The sequence below is a fragment of the Lissotriton vulgaris genome, chromosome 3_1 (assembly GCF_964263255.1).
Source record: "Lissotriton vulgaris chromosome 3_1, aLisVul1.2, whole genome shotgun sequence".
In the NCBI taxonomy this organism is placed as follows: domain Eukaryota; kingdom Metazoa; phylum Chordata; class Amphibia; order Caudata; family Salamandridae; genus Lissotriton; species Lissotriton vulgaris.
In genome coordinates, this window is record NC_141689.1 from 1,342,805,398 (window position 1) to 1,342,827,118 (window position 21,721).

Genomic DNA, 21,721 nt, shown 5'->3' on the forward strand with positions numbered 1-21,721 from the left:
GAACCTCGATGGGCAGTACATTCGCCCCGAGTGTGGCCGGGCTGTATGTTAGTGATTTTGAAAAAACGTTTGTCAACAACCAATGTAACCCCTTCCAGAAACAGATCCTTTTCTGGAAGCGTTACATAGATGACATTCTTCTCATTTGGGAAGGGAGTGTTGAAAGCCTAACACAGTTTCACAGGTGGCTAAATGATCGAGACCAATGGCTCAAATTCACATACACATCAAGCAAAGAGAGTCTAGATTTTCTGGACATCACCATTTATGTGGAAGAAGGCACACTACACATAAAAACTTTTTTCAAACCTACGGCTAAAAACAGCTTATTGTCGTTCAATAGCCATCATCCACGACCGCTGAGGGAAAACCTCCCCTTCAGCCAGTTTCTACGCCTACGGAGGAACTGTAGCAAAATTGAAGAGTACCAACTCCAAGCAGATGATCTATGTGCCAAACTCTCAGCTAGAGATTACCCCAAGAGAGTGATTAAGAACTGTAAAAAAAGAGCCAGGAACCAAAATCGTGAGAGTCTATTGGAGACCAACCCAAGAACTCAAGATCAAGACCTCATGACCTGTGTCACAACATACAGTCCGGCTTCCAACCAAATCAAGAAAATAATCAATAAACACTGGCGAATCCTAACCTCGGCGAACCTATCATGGCCGAAACCAAGATTTTCCAACAAACGGACCCAGAATCTCAAGGACATTCTAGTCCACACCAGGCCTCAACCAGAGCAAAGAATAAAACAAACACAACTCTGGGACCTCCCGCCTGTCCAAGGTCACTTCCCTTGTGGAAGTTGTTCGGTATGCCATCTGACAACCACCACAAAAATGATTCAACTATTACCAGATCTAAAATGGCATATGAGAGCCCACACAAATTGCAATTCCAGCCACGTGATTTATATGATCACGTGCCCCTGCAACATGCATTATATTGGAATGACATGCAGAAAAATACGACAAAGGATCTGTGAACACAGAAGTAATGTAAAGTGCAAGAAAGCTACGACAAAAATGGCCAACCACTATCTGGAGAAGGGACACACTGTGGAAGACCTCAGATGGGTCATCTTAGAGACTTTGAGCATTAAAGATCACAATGCGGAACGCACCTTGTTCGAAAAGGAACAGAGATGGGTTCACCGTCTGAAGACAGACCAATGGGGACTGAATGACAACGTCCCTTGGCTGAGCCTCAACAGATGAACCGTTCCCTTATAACTCTTTCTGGACACTGTGAATTAGTCCAATTAGATAAATCATATTTTCTAACAATCATAAGACTACCTTTCGATTCCCGTAAAATAATCCCAAACAACCATAAAGTTGATAAATCACAACAATACGGAAGTCTTTCTTCACCAACAGTTCCCCCGGTGACATTAGCCCTCCCGGTAATAAAACCACTAATCTGCTGTTGGTCTGTATAATCTCACCACTGTTTTACGAATTATGGGCAAATTATACCTCGCGATTAATATCGCTTTTTATTACATTCACCAATGCTTCTCCTTTACTAGCGGTGATTCCGCAAGTCCCTCAGAGTTTTTCCTCTATTTCCATACTGGGAACTGAGCATTTAACCCGGCAACACTGGCTACAGCCATATCCGGGACCGCGAGAGGCAGAGACAGCACAAGCTGCGTGTTCGCGAGCGGAGCAACGAGGTATGGCGCGGAGAGACCAGGCGACCGGGACACTGAATGGAGATAAGTACCCACCCGCTCCCTTAATTAAAACCTACTTCTATCTTTGTAGGAGCCCCTCCTTCAAGCCTCCGGGTACCCGTTTGAGATGCAATAATTAGCTAATGAAAGGTATGTACCACAAGTGTCATTTTGGCATTAAGGGGCATTTTTTAGGAACGAATCACAACAGTCCCCTACTACTGTTGTTCAACACAACAACGTTTTGATACCCCAAACAAATGGTGGTGACAGTATAGTTATACAGCTTTACTACTTCACAATGACTCTTTTGAATCCAGACCGTTGTATACTTTACATAACAACACGCTTTTAGAGAACCCTAGGAAGTTACACAAACTCTAGAGTTACCTCTACCTCCTGCTATATATTATTGGAGGTTTCCATTCATAATTTGTTTACCAGTATGAGTATGTGGTTTATGTCCCCTAGAAATAGGGAGTCCTACAGCGGAGTTTTTAACTCTTGACTGAAACCCATTTTTAACTATACTTTGACTCTTGCATTAACTCTTATGACCCACACCCTAGCAACACTATTTTCTTTTCACCTATAGGTCCAATTTTGACCTTCGTTAAAGAGTAGACCTCAGTCACTCTGTAAACTGAACTCACCTGGTCCTGAAGAAAGCCGCACCGACCCCCTTGGGCAATAAGGCAGAAACATGTCGACCATTGTTTGAACACTGGAGGATTGAATATGTGCGAAACCTAACAATTTCCCCAACGTATTCTGTCATATCCTCAACCACCAATTCAATCCCGGACAATAAAATCGTATCCTTCCCGGCATGATTGGATTGTTTTTAATATATTCACTCACACTTCACCAATAATCACTGATCACTACTGTTTTAACCTAGTGTGTTCTCCTCCAGACGGAGGGTGCATACCAACTGACCCCGTGATTCTGCACAGACGTGTAAACGGAGGCGGAGAATCAAGATATACCGCCCATACCATCATGATTACACGTGTATGAGGGTCTTTTACCAAGGGTCATTCTAGTAAGAACTGTACCCAGGTTACACAGGACAGGTGATCCCCGCCCCCCCCCCCCCTCTTGATTAGCAGTATCTGAACCTACCACCAGATTGTATGAACATCATTAAAGAGGCTAGGAGACCTACTACCAGAGCGTGTTATGCCGCTAAATGGAAAAGAGTTGCCATTTATTGCAACTTAATAACCAAATTGATCCCCTGGATGTCTCCATCCAGATTATAATTTGCTACCTTTTACATTTACAAAGGTCTAACTTGGCATATTCCTCTATACGCCTGCACCTGGCAGCAAATGCAGCCTATTTACAAAACAGGCAACATCTGTCTCTCTTCAGAGTACCTGCAATTTAAGCATTTATGGAAGGATTAAAAAGAATAATCCCACCTAGATTACCACCTTCTCCTGTGTTGAACCTGAATATTGTCCTTACAAGACTCATGGGGCCCCCTTTCGAGCCTCTACATAAATGTGAACTGCAATTCCTGACATGGAAAACAGCTTTCCTTGTTGCCATTACTTCTCTCAGAAGAGTAAGTGAGATACAAGCTTTCACTATACAAGAACCATTTTTTCAGATACATCCTAACAAAGTGGTTCTTCTATCTAATCCAAAATTTCTTCCAAAGGTCATCACTCCTTTTCACCTAAATCAATCCGTAGAGTTACCCGTGTTTTTCCAAAACCCAGACTCTGTAGCGGAAAGAGCTATACACACATTGGATGTTAAGAGGGCTCTCTTATACTATATTGATAGAACTAAATCCTTTCGAAAAACAAAACAATAGTTTGTATCTTTCTCTCCTCCACACAAAGGCACCCCATCTCCAAAGGTGGGATTGCGAGGTGGATTGTAAAGTGTATACAAATATGCTATATTAAAGCTAAACATACATTAACAGGTCCTCCTAGAGCACACTCCACTCGCAAACTAGGAGCCTCTATGGCTTTCCTAGGAAACATATCCCTAGAGGACATATGCAAGGCAGCAACATGGTCTACACCTCACACCTCCACAAAACACTATTGTGTTGATGTGCAAGCCAAGCAGCAAGCTGCAGTGGGCCAAGCTGTCTGTAGAACTCTATTTCAAACTACTGCAACGGATACAGGTGACCACCGCTAGGGGAGACACTGCTGCACAATCAAAGCATAGTGTACAATCTGCAGCTCATATGCCTCGAATGGAAAATGCTGCTTACCACTATGCATCTGTTCTTGGCATTTAGAGCTGCAGATCTGTACATGCCCTCCCGCCTCCCCGAGACTTGTATCCGTTCCAGTTTTTCATCTTACTTAGATGCACACGCATGGACATCCTTTTTTCTTTACTTCTACTAACTCCATCATTTCCCATCATGGCGAAAAACAATCTAAGGATGGAGTTGATGCCCATGCGCAGTATTGTCCAAGGGAGGAGACACCTATCTTGTGGCTACAAAGACTTCTTTCAAGAAGACAACAACCTGCAATCATCCGAGCCCAACACCAGGTGGTGATCTAATGCATAGTGTACAGATCTGCAGCTCTACATGCCAAGAACAGATGCATACTGGTGAGTAGCATTTTCCTTTCTTTTCAATGTACTCTATTTGCTAAGTATTTCAACCTAATGCATTCCCTGTGAATCAAACAAAGTACAACTCCAATTGCATTTTCAAACTGTTCTACATTCAGCAACTTATTACTGTAAAATACTTGATGCTTATCTGTGCCAGGTTTGCTTGGTTCTAAAAATAAAACCGTATATTGTTTTTTCAAAAACAATTGGCCTAGAGCTCAGTTCTTGAGTGTGTGAATTCATTTACTGGCTGAGGGTGTACATCAAATGCTTAACACTTTCCTCTGATACTGCCTTACTGCTCGACCACTCTACCACAAATAGAGAGTAAGGTTCTATCTAACATTAACCTCTGCCTACCTCTGTAGTCACCTGGACTCTATACACACAATACCTTGTGATGTAGTATATATAGAGCAAGTTTCCTACACTCTTCAGGCACTAAAGCCCTTCCCAGTGGGATTTGGGCTCCTTTTGGGCCTGTCAACATTTTGAAAACTGGGCTGCCAGCCTTCCTGCCCCTCCTTTTGGCCTAAGTTCATAGTTGACCTGGTTCATAGTTTCAGGCTCCAGGATCCCTCAACTCTGTCAGGGTCTCCTGTGCACTGGTACTAACACCCAACCATTCAATGAGACCCATCATTGGTGTATGGGTCCTCCTCTCTACTTCTGCCAAGCAGAACCATCTAAGTCATTGCCCAGCAGACACTCCACTGGGATGGCAGGAGATACAACTACCTTCTTTAGGCCAGTAATTCCTCCCCACTCACTCAACCACAGCCATAGGGTGTGACTTTGGGACATTATCAGCATTGACGATCTTGTGCAACTCTTCAGGTAGGGTTTGGCCTGCGGAGCCATAACCATGGTTATAATGGCACCTTTATCCCTACACCCCATTGATGTTTGGCCACTATTTGTACATATCCATGCTAGGAGGCCAGTGCACCAAAGGCTCAATGGTTTCTCCATACATTAGATGTCAAAAAGACATCATGTACTACATTCATAGAACTAAAACTATAAAAGAAAAAAACTAAAAACTTTTTGTTGTGTTCTCACCGCCATTGAAAGGAAAGCCTACACCCAAATCCAGCATCGCCAAATGGATAGTTAATTGTATTCAAACATGTTAGGTTAAGGGCAAAAGAATGCAACCTCCATTCCCTTGAGCACCCTCTGTCGAAAAATAGGGGCTCCTATGGCTTACTTTGGAACATCCCACTAGCTGACATATGCAAAGCAGCGTCATAGTCTACATCACATACGTTCACAAAGCATTATTGTGTGGATGCTCTAACATGCCAACACGCTCATGTAGGACAGGCAGTGCTATGTGTATACTTTCAAAAACCTGCAACACCCACCTGTTAGCCACGGCTTTGAGGAGAGCTGTTTTACAGTCTATTCAAAGCATGGATATCCACAGCTACACATGCCTCAAACGGATTGTTACTCACCCTGTAAGCATCTGTTCTTGGTATTTAGCACTGTAGATTCACAAGCGCCCACCCACCTCCCCACACATCTGCGTTTGTTGCAGTTTCCTTTACCTTTTTGCTACGCATGAACATAACGTGTTTTCGTAAAACGCACATATCACCCAAGGGTATCAAGGCACTGAATAACAGATGTTTATTATTACCCAACTCCATGGTTCTCATTTTATCAACCTCTGAGCGATGAAAGGCTAAGTAGATCTGCCGGGATTTGAACCTGTGACCGTGAGCTCGAACACAGCCACGTACAGTGGACGCATTAGTCCACTAAGCTACCAGACCCGGCTTCTCTTTCCTACACTAATTTTCCACTCCATTCTCACCTGCCTGCGGGAAAACAATCTAACAGTGGAGTCGATGCCCATGCATATTATCACCAATAGGAAGAGTCACTCAAATTCATGACTTGAAAGGCTTCTTTAAAGAAAAACTACTTGCACTCATTTAAATCCAACACTAGATGGCAGGAATATGCCAAGCAAGTGAATCTACAGCACTACATTCCTGGAACAGATTCTTATACAGTAAGTAACATAATCTTTACCACCCAAGGTCGGGCACTGTAATCCCTGTATGCCCTTGACCACCCAATATTCCCCCCCCCCACGCCCCATCACCTTATAAACTGGGTCAGGCAGTGGCATCATTATCTAAGAAACTGCCCTTTTTAGCAGTAAATGCTCACATATTCAAAACAAGCATTTGCAATGCAATAGGTCTCGCACTGGGAAAGTGTGAGCTATTGGTATTGTAAATGACAATTTTTTTAAATATGTGTTGGCTTTGAAAATATATAAATTAATAGCATTGTCATTCACAAAGCCAATAACGTACACTTTCCTAATGCGAGTCTTATTGGCTATGGCAATGGTTGTTGGTAGCAAGCAAGGACAGTGCTTTTGTGGTGCTGAGTGATGATGTGGTTGGGCTGAGTGATGTGGTGGTGTATTAGAGTGATGTGGTGGTGTATTAGAGTGATGTGGTGGTATCCCAGAGTGATGTGGTGGTGTCATAGAGTAATAATAATAATAATAATAATATTAATAATAATAATAATAATAATAATCCACATTTTGTAAAGGGCGAACCATCACCCGTTAGGATCTCTAGGCGCTGGGGGCCGTTGGGAAGATTAAGCAAGCTATTGCCCAGAGTCACATGGTGCTGGTCTAATCTGCCGCCGGCCCCGGGGATTGCACCGTGATCCCCAGATTCCAGAGTCAGTCACCCTGGCCGAGGCGCCATACCTCTCCCGAGTGATGTGGTGGTGTCCCAGAGTGATGTGGTGGTGTCCCGGAGTGATGTGGTGGTGTCCCGGAGTGATGTGGTGGTGTCCCCGAGTGATGTGGTGGTGTCCCCGAGTGATGTGGTGGTGTCACAGATTGATGTGGTGGTGTCCCGGAGTGATGTGGTGGTGTCCCCAAGTGATGTGGTGGTGTCCCCGAGTGATGTGGTGGTGTCCGCGAGTGATGTGGTGGAGTCCCCTAATGATGTGGTGGTGTCCCTGAGTGATGTGGTGGTGCCCCTGAGTGATGTGGTGGTGTCCCTGAGTGATGTGGTGGTGCCCCTGAGTGGTGCCCCTGAGTGATGTGGTGGTGCCCCTGAGTGATCTGGTGGTGCCCCTGAGTGATGTGATTGTGCCCCTGAGTGATGTGGTGGTGCCCCTGAGTGATGTGGTGGTGCCCCTAAATGATGTGGTGGTGCCCCTAAATGATGTGGTGGTGCCCCTGAGTGATGTGGTGGTGCCCCTGAGTGATTTGATGGTGCCCCTGAGTGATGTGGTGGTGTCCCCGAGTGATGTGGTGGTGTCCCCGAGTGATGTGGTGGTGTCCTCGAGTGATGTGGTGGTGTCCGCCAGTGATGTGGTGGTGCCCCTGAGTGATGTGGTGGTGCCCCTGAGTGATGTGGTGGTGCCCCTGAGTGATGTGGTGGTGTCCCTGAGTGATGTGGTGGTGCCCCTGAGTGATTTGGTGGTGCCCCCGAGTGATGTGGTGGTGTCCCCGAGTGATGTGGTGGTGTCCCCGAGTGATGTGGTGGTGTCCCTGAGTGATGTGGTGGTGTCCCCGAGTGATGTGGTGGTGTCTCCGAGTGATGTGGTGGTGCCCCCGAGTGATGTGGTGGTGTGCCCGAGTGATGTGGTGGTGCCCCGGAGTGATGTAGTGGTGTCCCGGAGTTATGTGGTGGTGTCCCCGAGTGATGTGGTGGTGCCCCCAAGTGATGTGGTGGTGCCCCCAAGTGATTTGCTGGTGCCCCCGAGTGATGTGGTGGTGTCTCCGAGTGATGCGGTGGTGTCTCCGAGTGATGTGGTGGTGTCCCCGAGTGATGTGGTGGTGTCTCCGAGTGATGTGGTGGTGTCCCCGAGTGATGTGGTGGTGTCCCCGAGTGATGTGGTGGTGTCCCTGAGTGATGTGGTGGTCCCCCTGAGTGATGTGGTGGTCCCCCTGAGTGATGTGGTGGTGCCCCTGAGTGATGTGGTGGTGCCCCTGAGTGATGTGGTGGTGTCCCCGAGTGATGTGGTGGTGTCCCCAAGTGATGTGGTGGTGTCCCTGAGTGATGTGGTGGTGCCCCTGAGTGATGTGGTGGTGCCCCTGAGTGGTGCCCCTGAGTGATGTGGTGGTGCCCCTGAGTGATGTGGTGGTGCCCCTAAATGATGTGGTGGTGCCCCCGAGTGATGTTGTGTCCCCGAGTGATATGGTGTTGCCCCCGAGTGATGTGGTGGTGCCCCCGAGTGATGTGGTGGTCTCCCCGAGTGATGTGGTGGTGCCCCCAAGTGATGTGGTGGTGCCCCCAAGTGATGTGGTGGTGCCCCTGAGTGATGTGGGGGTGTCCCCGAGTGATGTGGTGGTGTCCCCAAGTTATGTGGTGGTGCCCCTAAATGATGTGGTGGTGCCCCTAAATGATGTGGTGGTGCCCCTAATTGATGTGGTGGTGCCCCCGAGTGATGTGGTGGTGCCCCCGAGTGATGTGGTGGTGTCCCCGATTGATGTGGTGGTGTCCCCGATTGATGTGGTGGTCTCCCCAAGTGATGTGGTGGTGTGCCCGAGTGATGTGGGGGTGCCCCTGAGTGATGTGGTGATGCCCCTGAGTGATGCGGTGGTGCCCCTGAGAGATGTGGTGGTGTCCTACAGTGATGTGGTGGTGTCCTAAAGTGATGTGGTGGTGTCCTAGAGTGATGTGGTGGTGTCCTAGAGTGATGTGGTGGTGTTGTGAGGCGTGCAGCAGCGTGTGGCGTGCAGCAGTGTGTGGCGTGCAGCAGTGTGTGGCGTGCAGCAGTGTGTGGCGTGCAGCAGTGTGGCATGCAGCAGTGTGTGGCGTGCAGCAGTGTGTGGTGTGCAGCAGTGTGTAGCATGCAGCAGTGTGTGGCGTGCTACAGTGTGTGGCATGCAGCAGTGTGAGTAATGCAGCAGTGTGCAGCATGCAGCAGTGTGAGGCGTGCAGCAGTGTGAGGCGTGCGGCAGTGTGCAGCATGCAGCAGCGTGCAGCAGTGTCAGGCGTGCAGCAGTGTGAGGCGTGCAGCAGTGTGAGGCGTGCAGCATTGTGTCGTGCAGCGGTGTGCAGCATGCAGCAGTATGAGTAAAGCAGCAGTGTGGCGTGCAGCAGTGTGTGGCGTGCAGCAATGTGAGGCGTGCAGCAGTGTGAGGCGTGCGGCAGTGTGCAGCATGCAGCAGCGTGCAGCATTGTGCAGCGTGCAGTAGTGTGCAGCGTGCAGTAGTGTGCGGCGTGCCGCAGTGTGAGGCATGCAGCAGTGTGAGGCGTGCAGCAGTGTGAGGCGTGCAGCGTTGTGTTGTGCAGCGGTGTGCAGCATGCAGCAGTATGAGTAAAGCAGCAGTGTGGCGTGCAGCAGTGTGTGGCGTGCATCAGTGTGCAGCAGTGTGAGGCATGCAGCAGTATGAGGCGTGCTGCAGTGTGAGGCGTGCAGCAGTGTGTGGCGTGCAGCAGTGTGTGGCGTGCAGCAGTGTGTGGCGTGCAGCAGTATGCGGCGTGCAGCAGTGTGAGGCGTGCAGAAGTGAGGCGTGCAGCAGTGTGAGGCGTGCAGCAGTGTGCAGCATGCAGCAGTGTGAGTAAAGCAGCAGCATGCAGCAGTGTGAGGCGTGCAGCAGTGTGAAGCTTGCAGCAGTGTGAGGCTTGCAGCAGTTTGAGGCGTGCGGCATGCAGCACTGTGTGACATGCAGCAGTGTGAGGCGTGCAGCAGTGTGAGGCGTGCAGCAGTGTGCAGCGGTGTGAGGTGTGCAGCAGTGGGTGGCGTGCAGCAGTGTGAGTAATGCATCAGTGTGCAGCGTGCAGCAGTGTGAGTAATGCATCAGTGTGCAGCGTGCAGCAGTGTGAGGCGTGCAGCAGTAAGAGGCGCGCAGCAGTGTGCAGCATGCAGCAGCGTGCAGCAGTGTGCAGCGTGCAGTAGTGTGCAGCGTGCTGCACTGTGCGGCGTGCCGCAGTGTGCAGCGTGCTGCAGTGTGAGTAATGTAGCAGTGTACAGCAGTGTGAGGCGTGCAGCAGTTTGAGGCGTGCGGCAGTGTGCAGTGTGCAGCAGCGTGCAGCAGTGTGCAGCGTGCAGTAGTGTGCAGCGTGCCGCAGTGTGAGACGTGCAGCAGTGTGCGGCGTGCAGCAGTGTGAGGTGTGAGGCGTGCAGCATTGTGTCGTGCAACGGTGTGCAGCATGCAGAAGTATGAGTAAAGCAGCAGTGTGGCGTGCAGCAGTGTGTGGCGTGCAGCAGTGTGAGTAATGCAGCAGTGTGCAGCAGTTTGAGGCGTGCAGCAGTGTGAGTAATGCAGCAGTGTGCAGCAGTGTGAGGCGTGCAGCAGTGTGAGGCGCGCAGCAGTGTGAGGCGCGCAGCAGGGTATGGCGTGCAGCAGTGTGTGGCGTGCAGCTGTGTGTGGCGTGCAGCAGTGAGTGGCGTGCAGCAGTGTGTGGCATGCAGCAGTGTGCGGCGTGCAGCAGTGTGCGGCGTGCAGCAGTGAGGCGTGCAGCAGTGTGAGGCGTGCAGCAGTGTGCAGCATGCAGCAGTGTGAGTAATGCAGCAGCATGTAGCAGTGTGAGGCGTGCAGCAGTGTGAGGCGTGCAGCAGTGTGAGGCGTGCAGCAGTGTGAGGCATGCGGCATTGTGAAGTATGTGGCATGCAGCAGTGTGTGGCATGCAGCAGTGTGTGGCATGCAGCAGTGTGTGGCATGCAGCAGTGTGTGGCGTGCAGCAGTGTGTGGCGTGCAGCAGTGTGAGGCGTGCAGCAGTGTGAGGCGTGCAGCAGTGTGCAGCGGTGTGCGGCGTGCAGCAGTGTGCGGCGTGCAGCAGTGAGGCGTGCAGCAGTGTGAGGCGTGCAGCAGTGTGCAGCATGCAGCAGTGTGAGTAATGCAGCAGCATGTAGCAGTATGAAGCGTGCAGCAGTGTGAGGCATACAGCAGTGTGAGGCCTGCAGCAGTGTGAGGCGTGCAGCAGTGTGAGGTGTGCAGCAGTGTGAGGCGTGCAGCATTGTGAGGCGTGCAGCAGTGTGAGGCGTGCAGCAGTGTGTGGCGTGCAGCAGTGTGTGGCGTGCAGCAGTGTGAGGCGTGCAGCAGTGTGAGGCGTGCAGCAGTGTGTGGCGTGCAGCAGTGTGTGGCGTGCAGCAGTGTGAGGCGTGCAGCAGTGTGAGGCGGGGATGTTAAAGATTCAGTAGTAAGTGGGCCGGAACAGAAAGAGTAAAGTAAATATGAGACCAAGATAGATGAAATTGAGAGAAAGAAAAAATGTAAAAAATTAAATAGAGGTTACGGGGAGGCGACTTTGAGAAAGAAGCGCAAAACTCCAGAATTCGATGGGGGTGATACGTAGAATGACATTAGAAAGAGGCAGAGGAAGTGAGACAGGATGGCGTGAGGTTCAAGGCAAAGTAATAGGAAAGATGCGAAGGGTGAGCGACAAGAGAGGCACACGGCGAAAGAGAAATGAGGGTGAAGTAAATAGTGTGTAGACTGAAAGGAAAGAGGGAGGGAGAGAAGGTCGCAAAAGAAAGACTGGCAGTGAAACAGAGGAGGAAACTGAGGAGGCAGAGCGGGCACACAGAGAAGAAAGACCTAGGGAAAAGGGCAGACTGAGATAGGAGGGAAGGGTAATTGAGAGCTTGAAAGCAAACTGTTAGCGAGAGACTGTGGAATGCAGGCAGAGGATACACAGGAAGGGAGGAGAATCCGGAAGAAAGAGTCGAGAAAAGAGAGACGGGGAAGGGGCAGACGTGGGGGTGATGGGCGGTTAAGCGGCAGCCTTTGAAGTCTGATTCCGAGGCTCAGACAAATAGTGGTGTGCGAGCAGCTTCCTTTCAAGTCTGATTGGGGGGGAGCAAATGGCGAGAGCGCACCCGTCGCACATGCACTGGCCATAATCTGCATTCCAAAGCCCTCTTGGTAGGACTTTCTGGTGCCCCTCTATATGTCTCGCCAGCAAAGCACAAGCACATTGGCAGGTGAGACCTAAAAAAGAGAGCATGGCATCAAATGAATAGGAGTATAGCTTGGTTTGTTCAGTCTCAAACAGTAATTTTCACATTTGTTTTAATTCAGTTAGCTAAACTATTACAGTAATTGCTATTTATAAAAATAAATATTTTTCTTTGCAACGGAAAAGTACAGCAACTAATATATTGTGTGTATAAAATGCTGCATGATTTTTGCCTTGTCATTCATGATTTCTTTCTACATGCAACATTTTCATCTGAGCGTTTAACCTTTCTATTGTTCACCATTTTCTATTCATTGTAGTTTTGCACTTTGACAATTTTGGATGATATACAGAGCCCGATGATCGAAGGACTTGAGACGTTTGTTGTATTCCTTAGCTCAGCTCAAGGAGCTGAAATAGCCAAACCCTTCCAAGCTACGGTTGGAATCAATGATACCTTTCAAGATGGTAAGTGGGACAGGAGCCCATAAAGGTCTTTCTTTGTGCACATTTTATTGTGTAGAATTCATAGTGCAATAGATGAACAGACCGCTCTTGTGCTGTACCTCCTTCTGTGTTGCTGGTTTAATACATCAGTTATCAGTGCATACGGTTGACAGAAAGAGTAAAGACTTCTACTTTACTCCATGCTCAAAAAGATCAAGGTGTTTTCAGCTACTTCAGTCTTTGGTTGAAAAACAACTGCATAACATTGATTGCACATTCCATTTACAGTCTACATAATATCTGATCACTATCCTAGAGCAACCTTGAGACGCAACACCTCTTTCTTTTATTTATTTTTTAAGGAGAAACGGTTACAAAACAAAACAAGACAAATAGGATAAAGATATTCAACACATCAAGACACAGATGTTAGAACAAAACCAAAACATGTAATAAAAAAGCATACAAAGTAACCGGAAATATGACTGAGAAACCTATAATTATGAAAGTTTACATCCTTAATTTGCTAGGACATTTAATCTTGTAGAGGTACCCTTGCGCCTCACAGCTTTCCATACCCTGAATCTCCTAAACATATAGACACTTCAGAGACTGGTTTTCTTACTTGAGGGCCTATTCTGTATAAGATGTGTTTCAGGCATCTTTTTTTAGAACTGAATATTTCTGATCTGACTATTTTAGATGCCATGTTGTAGGAGTAGTTGCCCAGAGGTGAGTGGTACAGTTTATTATTGCAGGGACCATGTCCAAGGCAGGACACCTGTTAACTTGACCTTCAGAATTGTGAGTGCTTTATAGTGCACAGTTCCCTCATTCTGCTTTAAATTGGGTCTCTTTTTTGGGAAGGACAGAATCAGTTGTCTATAATTTTGCTTCCATGCTTACCTGAGCTCTATCTAGTTACATAAACGTATAGTACCTGTTTAGTTGTGCCTTACATAGTGTCTTTTTTGGTTGTTGGGGGTCATGTCATCAGAGCACACCGACCCTTCTCAGATTTCAGTGTTTTTGCATTGGGCCCGTTATTTATAAAGAATAGGGCACTTCCAGATACCTTCCCCCAGATAAAGTATTGCTTCTCTTTTATTGCTACTAGCATCCTTGTAGGAGTGGTTGTTCAGCCGTCAACAGTGTAGTTTTCTGTTAAGGAATCATATCCCTGGCTTTGGAATCGTATATAGGTACTGTTGTGTACCGCAGGTGCATTAGACGCAAGCCCGGTTGCCAGGACATAGTCTGCGCGCCTGCCGGTTGACTGTGACCAAACGTATTCAGCTGAAAATCTAGTATCTTCAGTGTAGGAATATATTCTTTTAGCACCAAAGTATGCAGAGCATATTTATAAGTTAGGAAGTGGCCACACTGCAACTGTTTTCTTTGTGGCTTCTCAGGCTACAAACCTTTTAACTGTGTTACTGAATTTCCACTCTTTGGCAAAACGCAGTTCTATTCCCTCCAGGCTGAATTTAAATAAGACTTTGTTTTTCTGACTGACGCCAGGCTACAAAAGGCCTCTGGCTCCGATGTGGTTCATTGCTGTACCCTAGTATTAGCATTTTGTTTGTAGACAAGGTATTCTGGGTTGGAGAGGAGTCTCTCTGGTTTTCAAATCTCGTAAAAATATCACTTGAAGATATAGCAATGACCACTTTGGAGTAACAGATTGTGGTTCACTTACAGATCTTCCGCTCTCATGACATCTATAAACTCTTGAAAAACATATTACTATATTGGGTTATATTATAGAAATGGCCCTGTGGTCGCTAACACCCCCTTAGTCAGTAACCCTACTGATATCAAACCAAAGCAGTAGTTGTGGGAGCTATATACTAAATTGTTAAATGTTGAAGAATAAACTATACTGGTCAATATATTTTATTTATATTGTATTTTTATTAGGAAAACTAATCTATTGATATTCAGTAGATAGCATAGTTTCATGACACTCTCGTGTAGAAAATCTTATAACAAACGCCTATGTCAGAAGGTTTTTCGATGCTAAAACATAACTTTTTTAGTACATAGTCTAATCTGAGCCGGAAAGAAGCCGGTCTTCTTAAAGTAACCGTCTGTTTGTTCAATTAAAAAAATCACTACAGTTAACATGTTTCGCAGTTGTGGAATGCTTGCTCAGTGCGAGGGCATAAGATGTTTGGTCCTTTCCAATTTATTCTTTTGTAGTTGGAAACCTCCTTAGTCTTCTCTTGATAAATTAATCATGAACCATTGTGATTCGCTGATGGTAGATAGAATATCACCTTTCTAACTATAGATCTTAACCGTCAGAAGAAAGCTTGTAATTTTAATTGAATCACAATCCAAGTGTAGTGTGATAGTGATGTCTTGATATGCTCAGATTTTTCTCTGCACTTCCTAGAAAAGTTACATATCCATATCACTGCTCTTCACTGTTCATGCTATTGCTGTTGAAACCAATTCTATAAACTCTTTCCTTATAACTCCCCTCAATGCCTCATATGACACTGGACAGAGCAGAATATGTTCGAGGCATATGAACTGCAGATCATACACTTAGCATTAGATCGCCACCTGGTGTTGGGCTCGGATGATTGCAGGTTGTTGTCTTCTCTTGAGAAGTCTTTGTAGTCACGATATAGGTGACTCCTCCCTTGGACAATACTGCGCATGGGCATCGGCTCCATCCTTAGATAGTTTTTTTCCGCCACTGGGTTCGGATGAAAGTTTCCGCGCTCCAGCTAGAAAAACTTTTCCAGCAACTTCGAAAAACTACCTTCGACATCGAAGACAAGGCATTTCGACGACATAACTTCCATTCCAGTCATCAAAGTGGCCCGTTAGGCCTATCGACATCGTGCGGCCTACACCACATGGAAAGAACTCTGTTCAAGAAATGCCCGAAATGCCAGGCAAAATTCCTGCATAGCGATCATCACGAGGTTTGCAACCTCTGTCTATCGCCGGACCACAACGAGTCGACCTGCACAGCTTATGCGTCCTTCCAATTAAAGAAGACCATCCGGGATCGGAGGGCCCGTCGACACGAAATGAGGAGATAAGCCCCAGCGCCGGACAATATCTTCGACAACGAGGTTCCGCTCGTTCCAGAAGAAGATGACTCGCCGGATCTCCAGATCATATCAGAGGCAGAGGACTCGGACGACTCGATTTCATCACGTCAACCCATGAGTACCTCTGCCCCTGCACCGCATACACTGCCCAAGCCAAAGGCGAAGGTCAGCACTCCGCCCAAAGGGCCCAGTCGAGACCAAGCGCTCCCTCTTAAAGCCCAGACTTCGAGCTCGACTCCGAGGAAGACAACTACGCCTTCAGGTGCTCTTGCACCGAGCAAACCACACGTGCCGATCCCACCACTTCCAACGGCACTGAGACCAAAAGACTCTTCGGCACCGAAACTAAAAGACTCTTCGGCACCTAAACCGAAAGACTCTTCGGCACCGAAGCAGAAAGACTCTTCGGCACCGAAACCGAAAGATTCTTCGACGCCGAAAGCGAAAGACCCTTCGGTACCAAAATCAAAAGAAGCTTCGGCTCCAAAGCCGTCAAAATCTAAAGATAAAGATGGAAAGTCAGCTTCCACTCCGAAGACTGCCGTTCCGGTGACAACACCTGCAAGGCCGGATCCTGAGGTCCCGAAGCCCTCGGACACACCTGTCAAACTGAAAGTAACACCTTCGGCACAAAGAACTTTGCCACAGGACACTGTAACACCTCCCAAGGCAAAACGACAAAAACAACCTCTTTCGGAACCGAAGAAGGTTGTAGAGGAGGAGGAGGAAGAATTGTTTAGACCAGACCCTAAACAGAAGAAAATATACATAAATCCAAAGACTGAACATGTGGGTGCTATACCTCTTAAGAAGAGACTAGCAGAAATGCCACCTACACCTGTGGTTCCTGCCAAAAAGAAGGACTGTGCAACTTCCCTCTCCTGTATCTCCTTCATCTCCTTACATTTCACTTCAAATCTCTCCTGTAGCCTCTCCTGCATCCTCACATTCACCTCAAACTGATGAGAAGTATGACCTAGGTGGTGGGGAGGATCCGAATACAGACCCAAATACATATCCTTTAGATGAGGATGTCTATACCTTTCCACCTCATAATGTGCCTGATATCCCGGATCCGCAGTTATACCCATCAAAGCCCTCTGCTCCAGAGGACAGCATTGGCTTTAATCACCTCTTACACAGGGCTGCTATTTACCACAATGTTACATACAATGCACTCTGATGACATTGAGGAGGATTTTCTGTTGGATACATTTGAGCTATCCCACAGATCTACTCACATTCTTCCCATGATCAAAGGAGTCATTAAGCACGCGCCAGAAATATTCAAAGATCCTGTGCATGCTAGGGTACTGAATCCAAGGATAGAAAAGAAATACAGGCCTGCACCCTCTGACCCAACCTATATTAAGGGACATCCTCCATTTAGACTCTTTAGTAGTGTCCAATGCAAGAAAAAGGGTGAATTCACGGACTTCTGGGGAAACGCCCCCACCTGACAAGGAATCCAAAGTTATTGATGCGTCAGGTAAAAGGATTGCTGCACAAGCTACAAATATATGGCGCATTGCCAATACACAAGCCCTTCTCTCACGTTATGACAGGGCTCATTACGACCAATTAGAAACACTAATGCAGCACCTCCCAGATCAGTATAAGGATAAGGCAACTGAGCTTATTCAAAAAGGCAAATTAATATCCAATGCCTCAATAAAATGTGCACTAGATGTCGCAGATACAACTGCTAGAGCTGTAAATACTAGCGTGATACTCAGGAGACATGCATGGCTGTGCATTTCCGGGTTCAAACAAGAGGTGCAAACCACAATTTTGAAACAGCCCTTTAACCAGAACCAGTTATTCGATCCAGAAGTAGACACTACACTGGAGAAAATGAAAAAAGACACGGACACGTCAAAGTCAATGGGAGCCTTACAGTCCATACAAACTAGAGGTTCCTTTTGTCGCTTCTTTTATAGAGGAGGCTCCAAGCAGACTGGAGCAGACACAGCAGCATCTTTCAAAATACAAACACAAACCTCCTCTAATAAGGGATATTTTAGAGGCGGATACAGGGGCAATAATAACAAGGGAAGAGGACGCGGTAACAACAGCAATCGCTCCTTCTCCACAACTAAACAGTGACTTCCCTCTGCTCCACCAACAGATTAACACAGTTCCTGCCTGTCTGGAACTCCATAACAACGGACAGGTGGGCGAGACAGATTATCCAACATGGCTACTGCCTAGAACTTACAACAACCCCCCCAAACATACCACCCAGGCAGCGTCCTATGTCTACAGATCCCTGACTCTGCTTCAACAAGAAGTCCTAGCACTTCTACAAAAAGATGCTATTCAACTAGTCCCATTAGAGGGACAGGGGACGGGGGTTTACTCACTGTATTTTCTATTTCCCAAAAAGGACGGCACACTGAGACCAATTCTCGACCTCAGGCCCCTCAACCATTACATACAATCAGATCATTTTCATATGACCACTCTGCAACAAGTGCTCCCACTGCTGCAACAAGGCGGTTTCCTTTCAACACTAGACTTAAAGGACGCCTACTTTCACATCACAATACATCCTGCTCACAGGAAGTACCTACGGTTTGTAATACAAGGACAGCACTATCAGTTCAAAGTCCTTCCATTTGGTGTCACAACAGCTCCAAGAGTGTTCACGAAGTGCTTAGCAGTAGTAGCAGCACATCTCAGAAGACAACAAATACACGTCTTCCCTTACCTGGACGATTGGCTCATAAAAGCCAAATCATTCCACCAATGTGTACAACACAGTCAGCTAACAATTCAACTGTTGCACGGCTTAGGGTTTACGATCAACTACACAAAGTCGCACCTAGAGCCTTTGCAAGTGCATCAGTATCTAGGAGCTACCATAAATACATCTACAGCTCTAGCGTATCCCAGTCCAGCCAGGATACAGAGCATTCAACCCTAATCTCAACTTTTCAACACCAGCAGTCTCTCCAAGCAAGAGTGTTCATGAGATTAATAGGCATGATGGCATCTTGCAACTTCATAGTGCCACATGCAAGACTGCAAATGCGTCCATTACAAGAGTGTCTAGCACAACAGTGGAATCAGGCTCAAGGTCAGCTCACAGACCTGGTGTTGGTAGACAGTTGTACGCATCGCTCTCTGCAATGGTGGAACACCAAAAACCTGACAAGAGGACAAGGCGATTTCTTTTCAACACTAGACTTAAAAGACGCCTACTTTCACATCCCAATAGATCCTGCTCACAGGAAGTACCTACGGTTTGTAATACAAGGACAGCACTATCAGTTCAAGAGGACAGCCGTTCCTTGAGCCTGTTCCACAAATAGTGCTCACAACAGACGCGTCCCTCACAGGATGGGGAGCCCATCTCTTACACCACACGACTCAAGGTTGATGGAACAACCAACAAAAGCTGTTGCATATCAACCATCTAGAGTTGCTAGCAATATTCTTAGCACTCAAAACCTTTCAACTTCAAGTACAGAACAAAGCTGTCTTAATCCGGAAGGACAATATGACAGCAATGTACTATATACAAAACAGGGCGGGACACACTCTCTGCAACTGTTCCAGCTCGCACAGAACATTTGGAGATGGGCCGTTCCTCAAAACATATATCTGTTAGCGGAACACCTTCCAGGAGTTCACAATCAGTTAGCGGATCTGTTGAGTCGGCAGTCACAACAGATTCACGAATGGGAACTGCATCCACAAGTTCTTCAACCATTCTTCCAACAGTGGGGGCACCCACACATAGACCTGTTTGCCACCCACGAAAATGCAAAATGCCCAGCCTTCGCCGCCAGGTTCCCACACCCAAGGGCAATGCAATATGGATGAACTGGTCAGGCAGATTTGCGTACGCTTTTCCGCCTCTCCCCTTCATTCCACTAGTGGTGCGCAAGCTCAAACAACAGCCTCTCAAGCTCATTCTAGTAGCTCCCACATGGGCACGCCAGCCGTGGTTCATCACGCTATTAGATCTCTCCCTGGTTCCACATCAAAAGTTACAGCTCACACCCTCGATGTTAAAACAGAACCATGGAGAAATCAGACACCCAGACCCGAACCAACTGAATTTGGCGATCTGGCTCCTGAAGTCTTAGAGTTTGGTTATCTTAACCTACCACCAGACTGCATGAATATCATTAAAGAGGCGAGAAGACCCACTACTAGAGCGTGTTATGCCGCCAAATGGAAAAGATTTGCAATATATTGCAAACATAATCACATTGATCCACTGGATGCTTCCATCCAAAATATCATTTGTTACCTGTTACATCTACAAAGGTCTAATTTGGCATATTCTTCCATACGCCTACATCTTGCAGCAACTGTAGCCTATTTACAAAATAGACAACACTTGTCTCTTTTTAGGGTACCTGCAATCAAAGCATTTATGGAAGGATTAAAAAGAATAATCCCTCCCAGGCTGCCACCTTCTCCTGTATGGAACCTAAATTTGGTCCTTACGAGACTCATCGGACCCCCTTTTGAGCCTCTGCATAAATGTGAACTGCAATTTCTCACATGGAAAACTGCTTTCCTGGTTGCCATCTCCTCTCTCAGAAGAGTAAGTGAAATACAATCGTTCATTATACAAGAACCATTTTTTCAAATACATATTAATAAAGTGGTTCTCAGATCTAATCCAAAATTTCTTCCAAAGGTTATCACACCTTTTCATTTAAATCAATCTGTAGAGTTACCTGTGTTTTTCCAAAACCCAGACTTGTTAGCAGAAAGGGCCTTACACACGTTAGATGTTAAAAGAGCTCTGCTATACTACATAGATAGAACTAAATCCTTTAGAAAGACAACACAATTTTGTATCTTTCTCTCCTCCACACAAAGGCAACCCTATCTCTAAGGGTGGGATTGCCAGGTGGATTCTTAAGTGCATACAGATATGCTATCAAAAAGCTAAACGCACACTAACAGTTCCTCCTAGAGCACACTCCACTCGCAAGCTAGGAGCCTCTATGGCTTTCTTAGGAAATATACCATTAGAGGACATATGCTAGGGAGCAACATGGTCTACACCACACACCTTCACTAAACACTATTGTGTTGATGTGCAAGCCAAGCAGCAAGCTGCAGTAGGCCAGGCTGTCCTTAGAACATTATTTCAGACTACTGCAATGGATACAGGCGACCACCGCTAGGGGAGACACTGCTGTACAATCGATGCTAAGTGTACGATCTGCAGCTCATATGCCTCGAACGGAAAATGCTACTTACTAGTATGCATCTGTTCTTGGCATGTAGGGCTGCAGATTCGTTTACGCCCTCCCGCCTCCCCGTACCTGTATCCATTCCAGTTCTCATCTTACTTAGATGCAAATGCATGGACATCCTTTTTTTCTTACTGTATCTTTACTAACTCCATCATTTCTCATCATGGCGAAAAACAATCTAAGGATGGAGCCGATGCCCATGCGCAGTATTGTCCAAGGGAGGAGTCACCTATATCGTGACTACTGTAGGAAGGTAGATATCTGACTATGGTTGCCCCCAACTTTTTGCCTGGTGTTTAGCTGGTTTTTCGACTTAGTTGACCTGGGGCCCCGCTATTCAGGACCCCAGGCCCACTGCTCTCTCTGTAAAATGGACTCCATGTACTCTAGGTACATATCTAATTGGATACTGAGTCACCTTATCAGCCCCTGTACAGTGTACCTTAGATACCCAGGGCATAGGTGCACCCAGCGCCTACCAGGGGCTGCAGCATGTATTATGCCACCCCTGGCTGGCCATCCAAATCTGACACAACTGGCTAATCAATCAGCTGGGGCAAGGTGGTGTAATCACCCTTTGCTTTAGATATAGTATACCTATATCTAACCCTAACATGGACACCTATACTCCTATAAGTCACTCCTATGGCAGGCCTTAACAATCCTGGAGGCAGAGTGCTTGGAATTATGTGAGATAGTGCTCTGGCATGAGCTGAGCCTGTCTACAGCTTTCGGAACCAAGTCCTTTAGCTGTTTCCATGATAACGCTATACCATATACTCTTAAGTGCATTAT

General features: G+C 47.0%; 1 protein-coding gene across 1 annotated transcript in view; it reads left to right on the forward strand.

Annotated features, from left to right (window-relative positions):
• The window catches only part of FRAS1 (Fraser extracellular matrix complex subunit 1), a 1,404,104-nt gene that overhangs the window by 562,374 nt on the left and 820,009 nt on the right, over window positions 1-21,721 (forward strand). Inside the window, exon 11 of the mRNA XM_086961814.1 lies at window positions 12,504-12,651. Coding sequence (XP_086817940.1) covers window positions 12,504-12,651 — 148 coding nt within the window. The remainder of the gene's footprint in view (window positions 1-12,503; window positions 12,652-21,721) is intronic.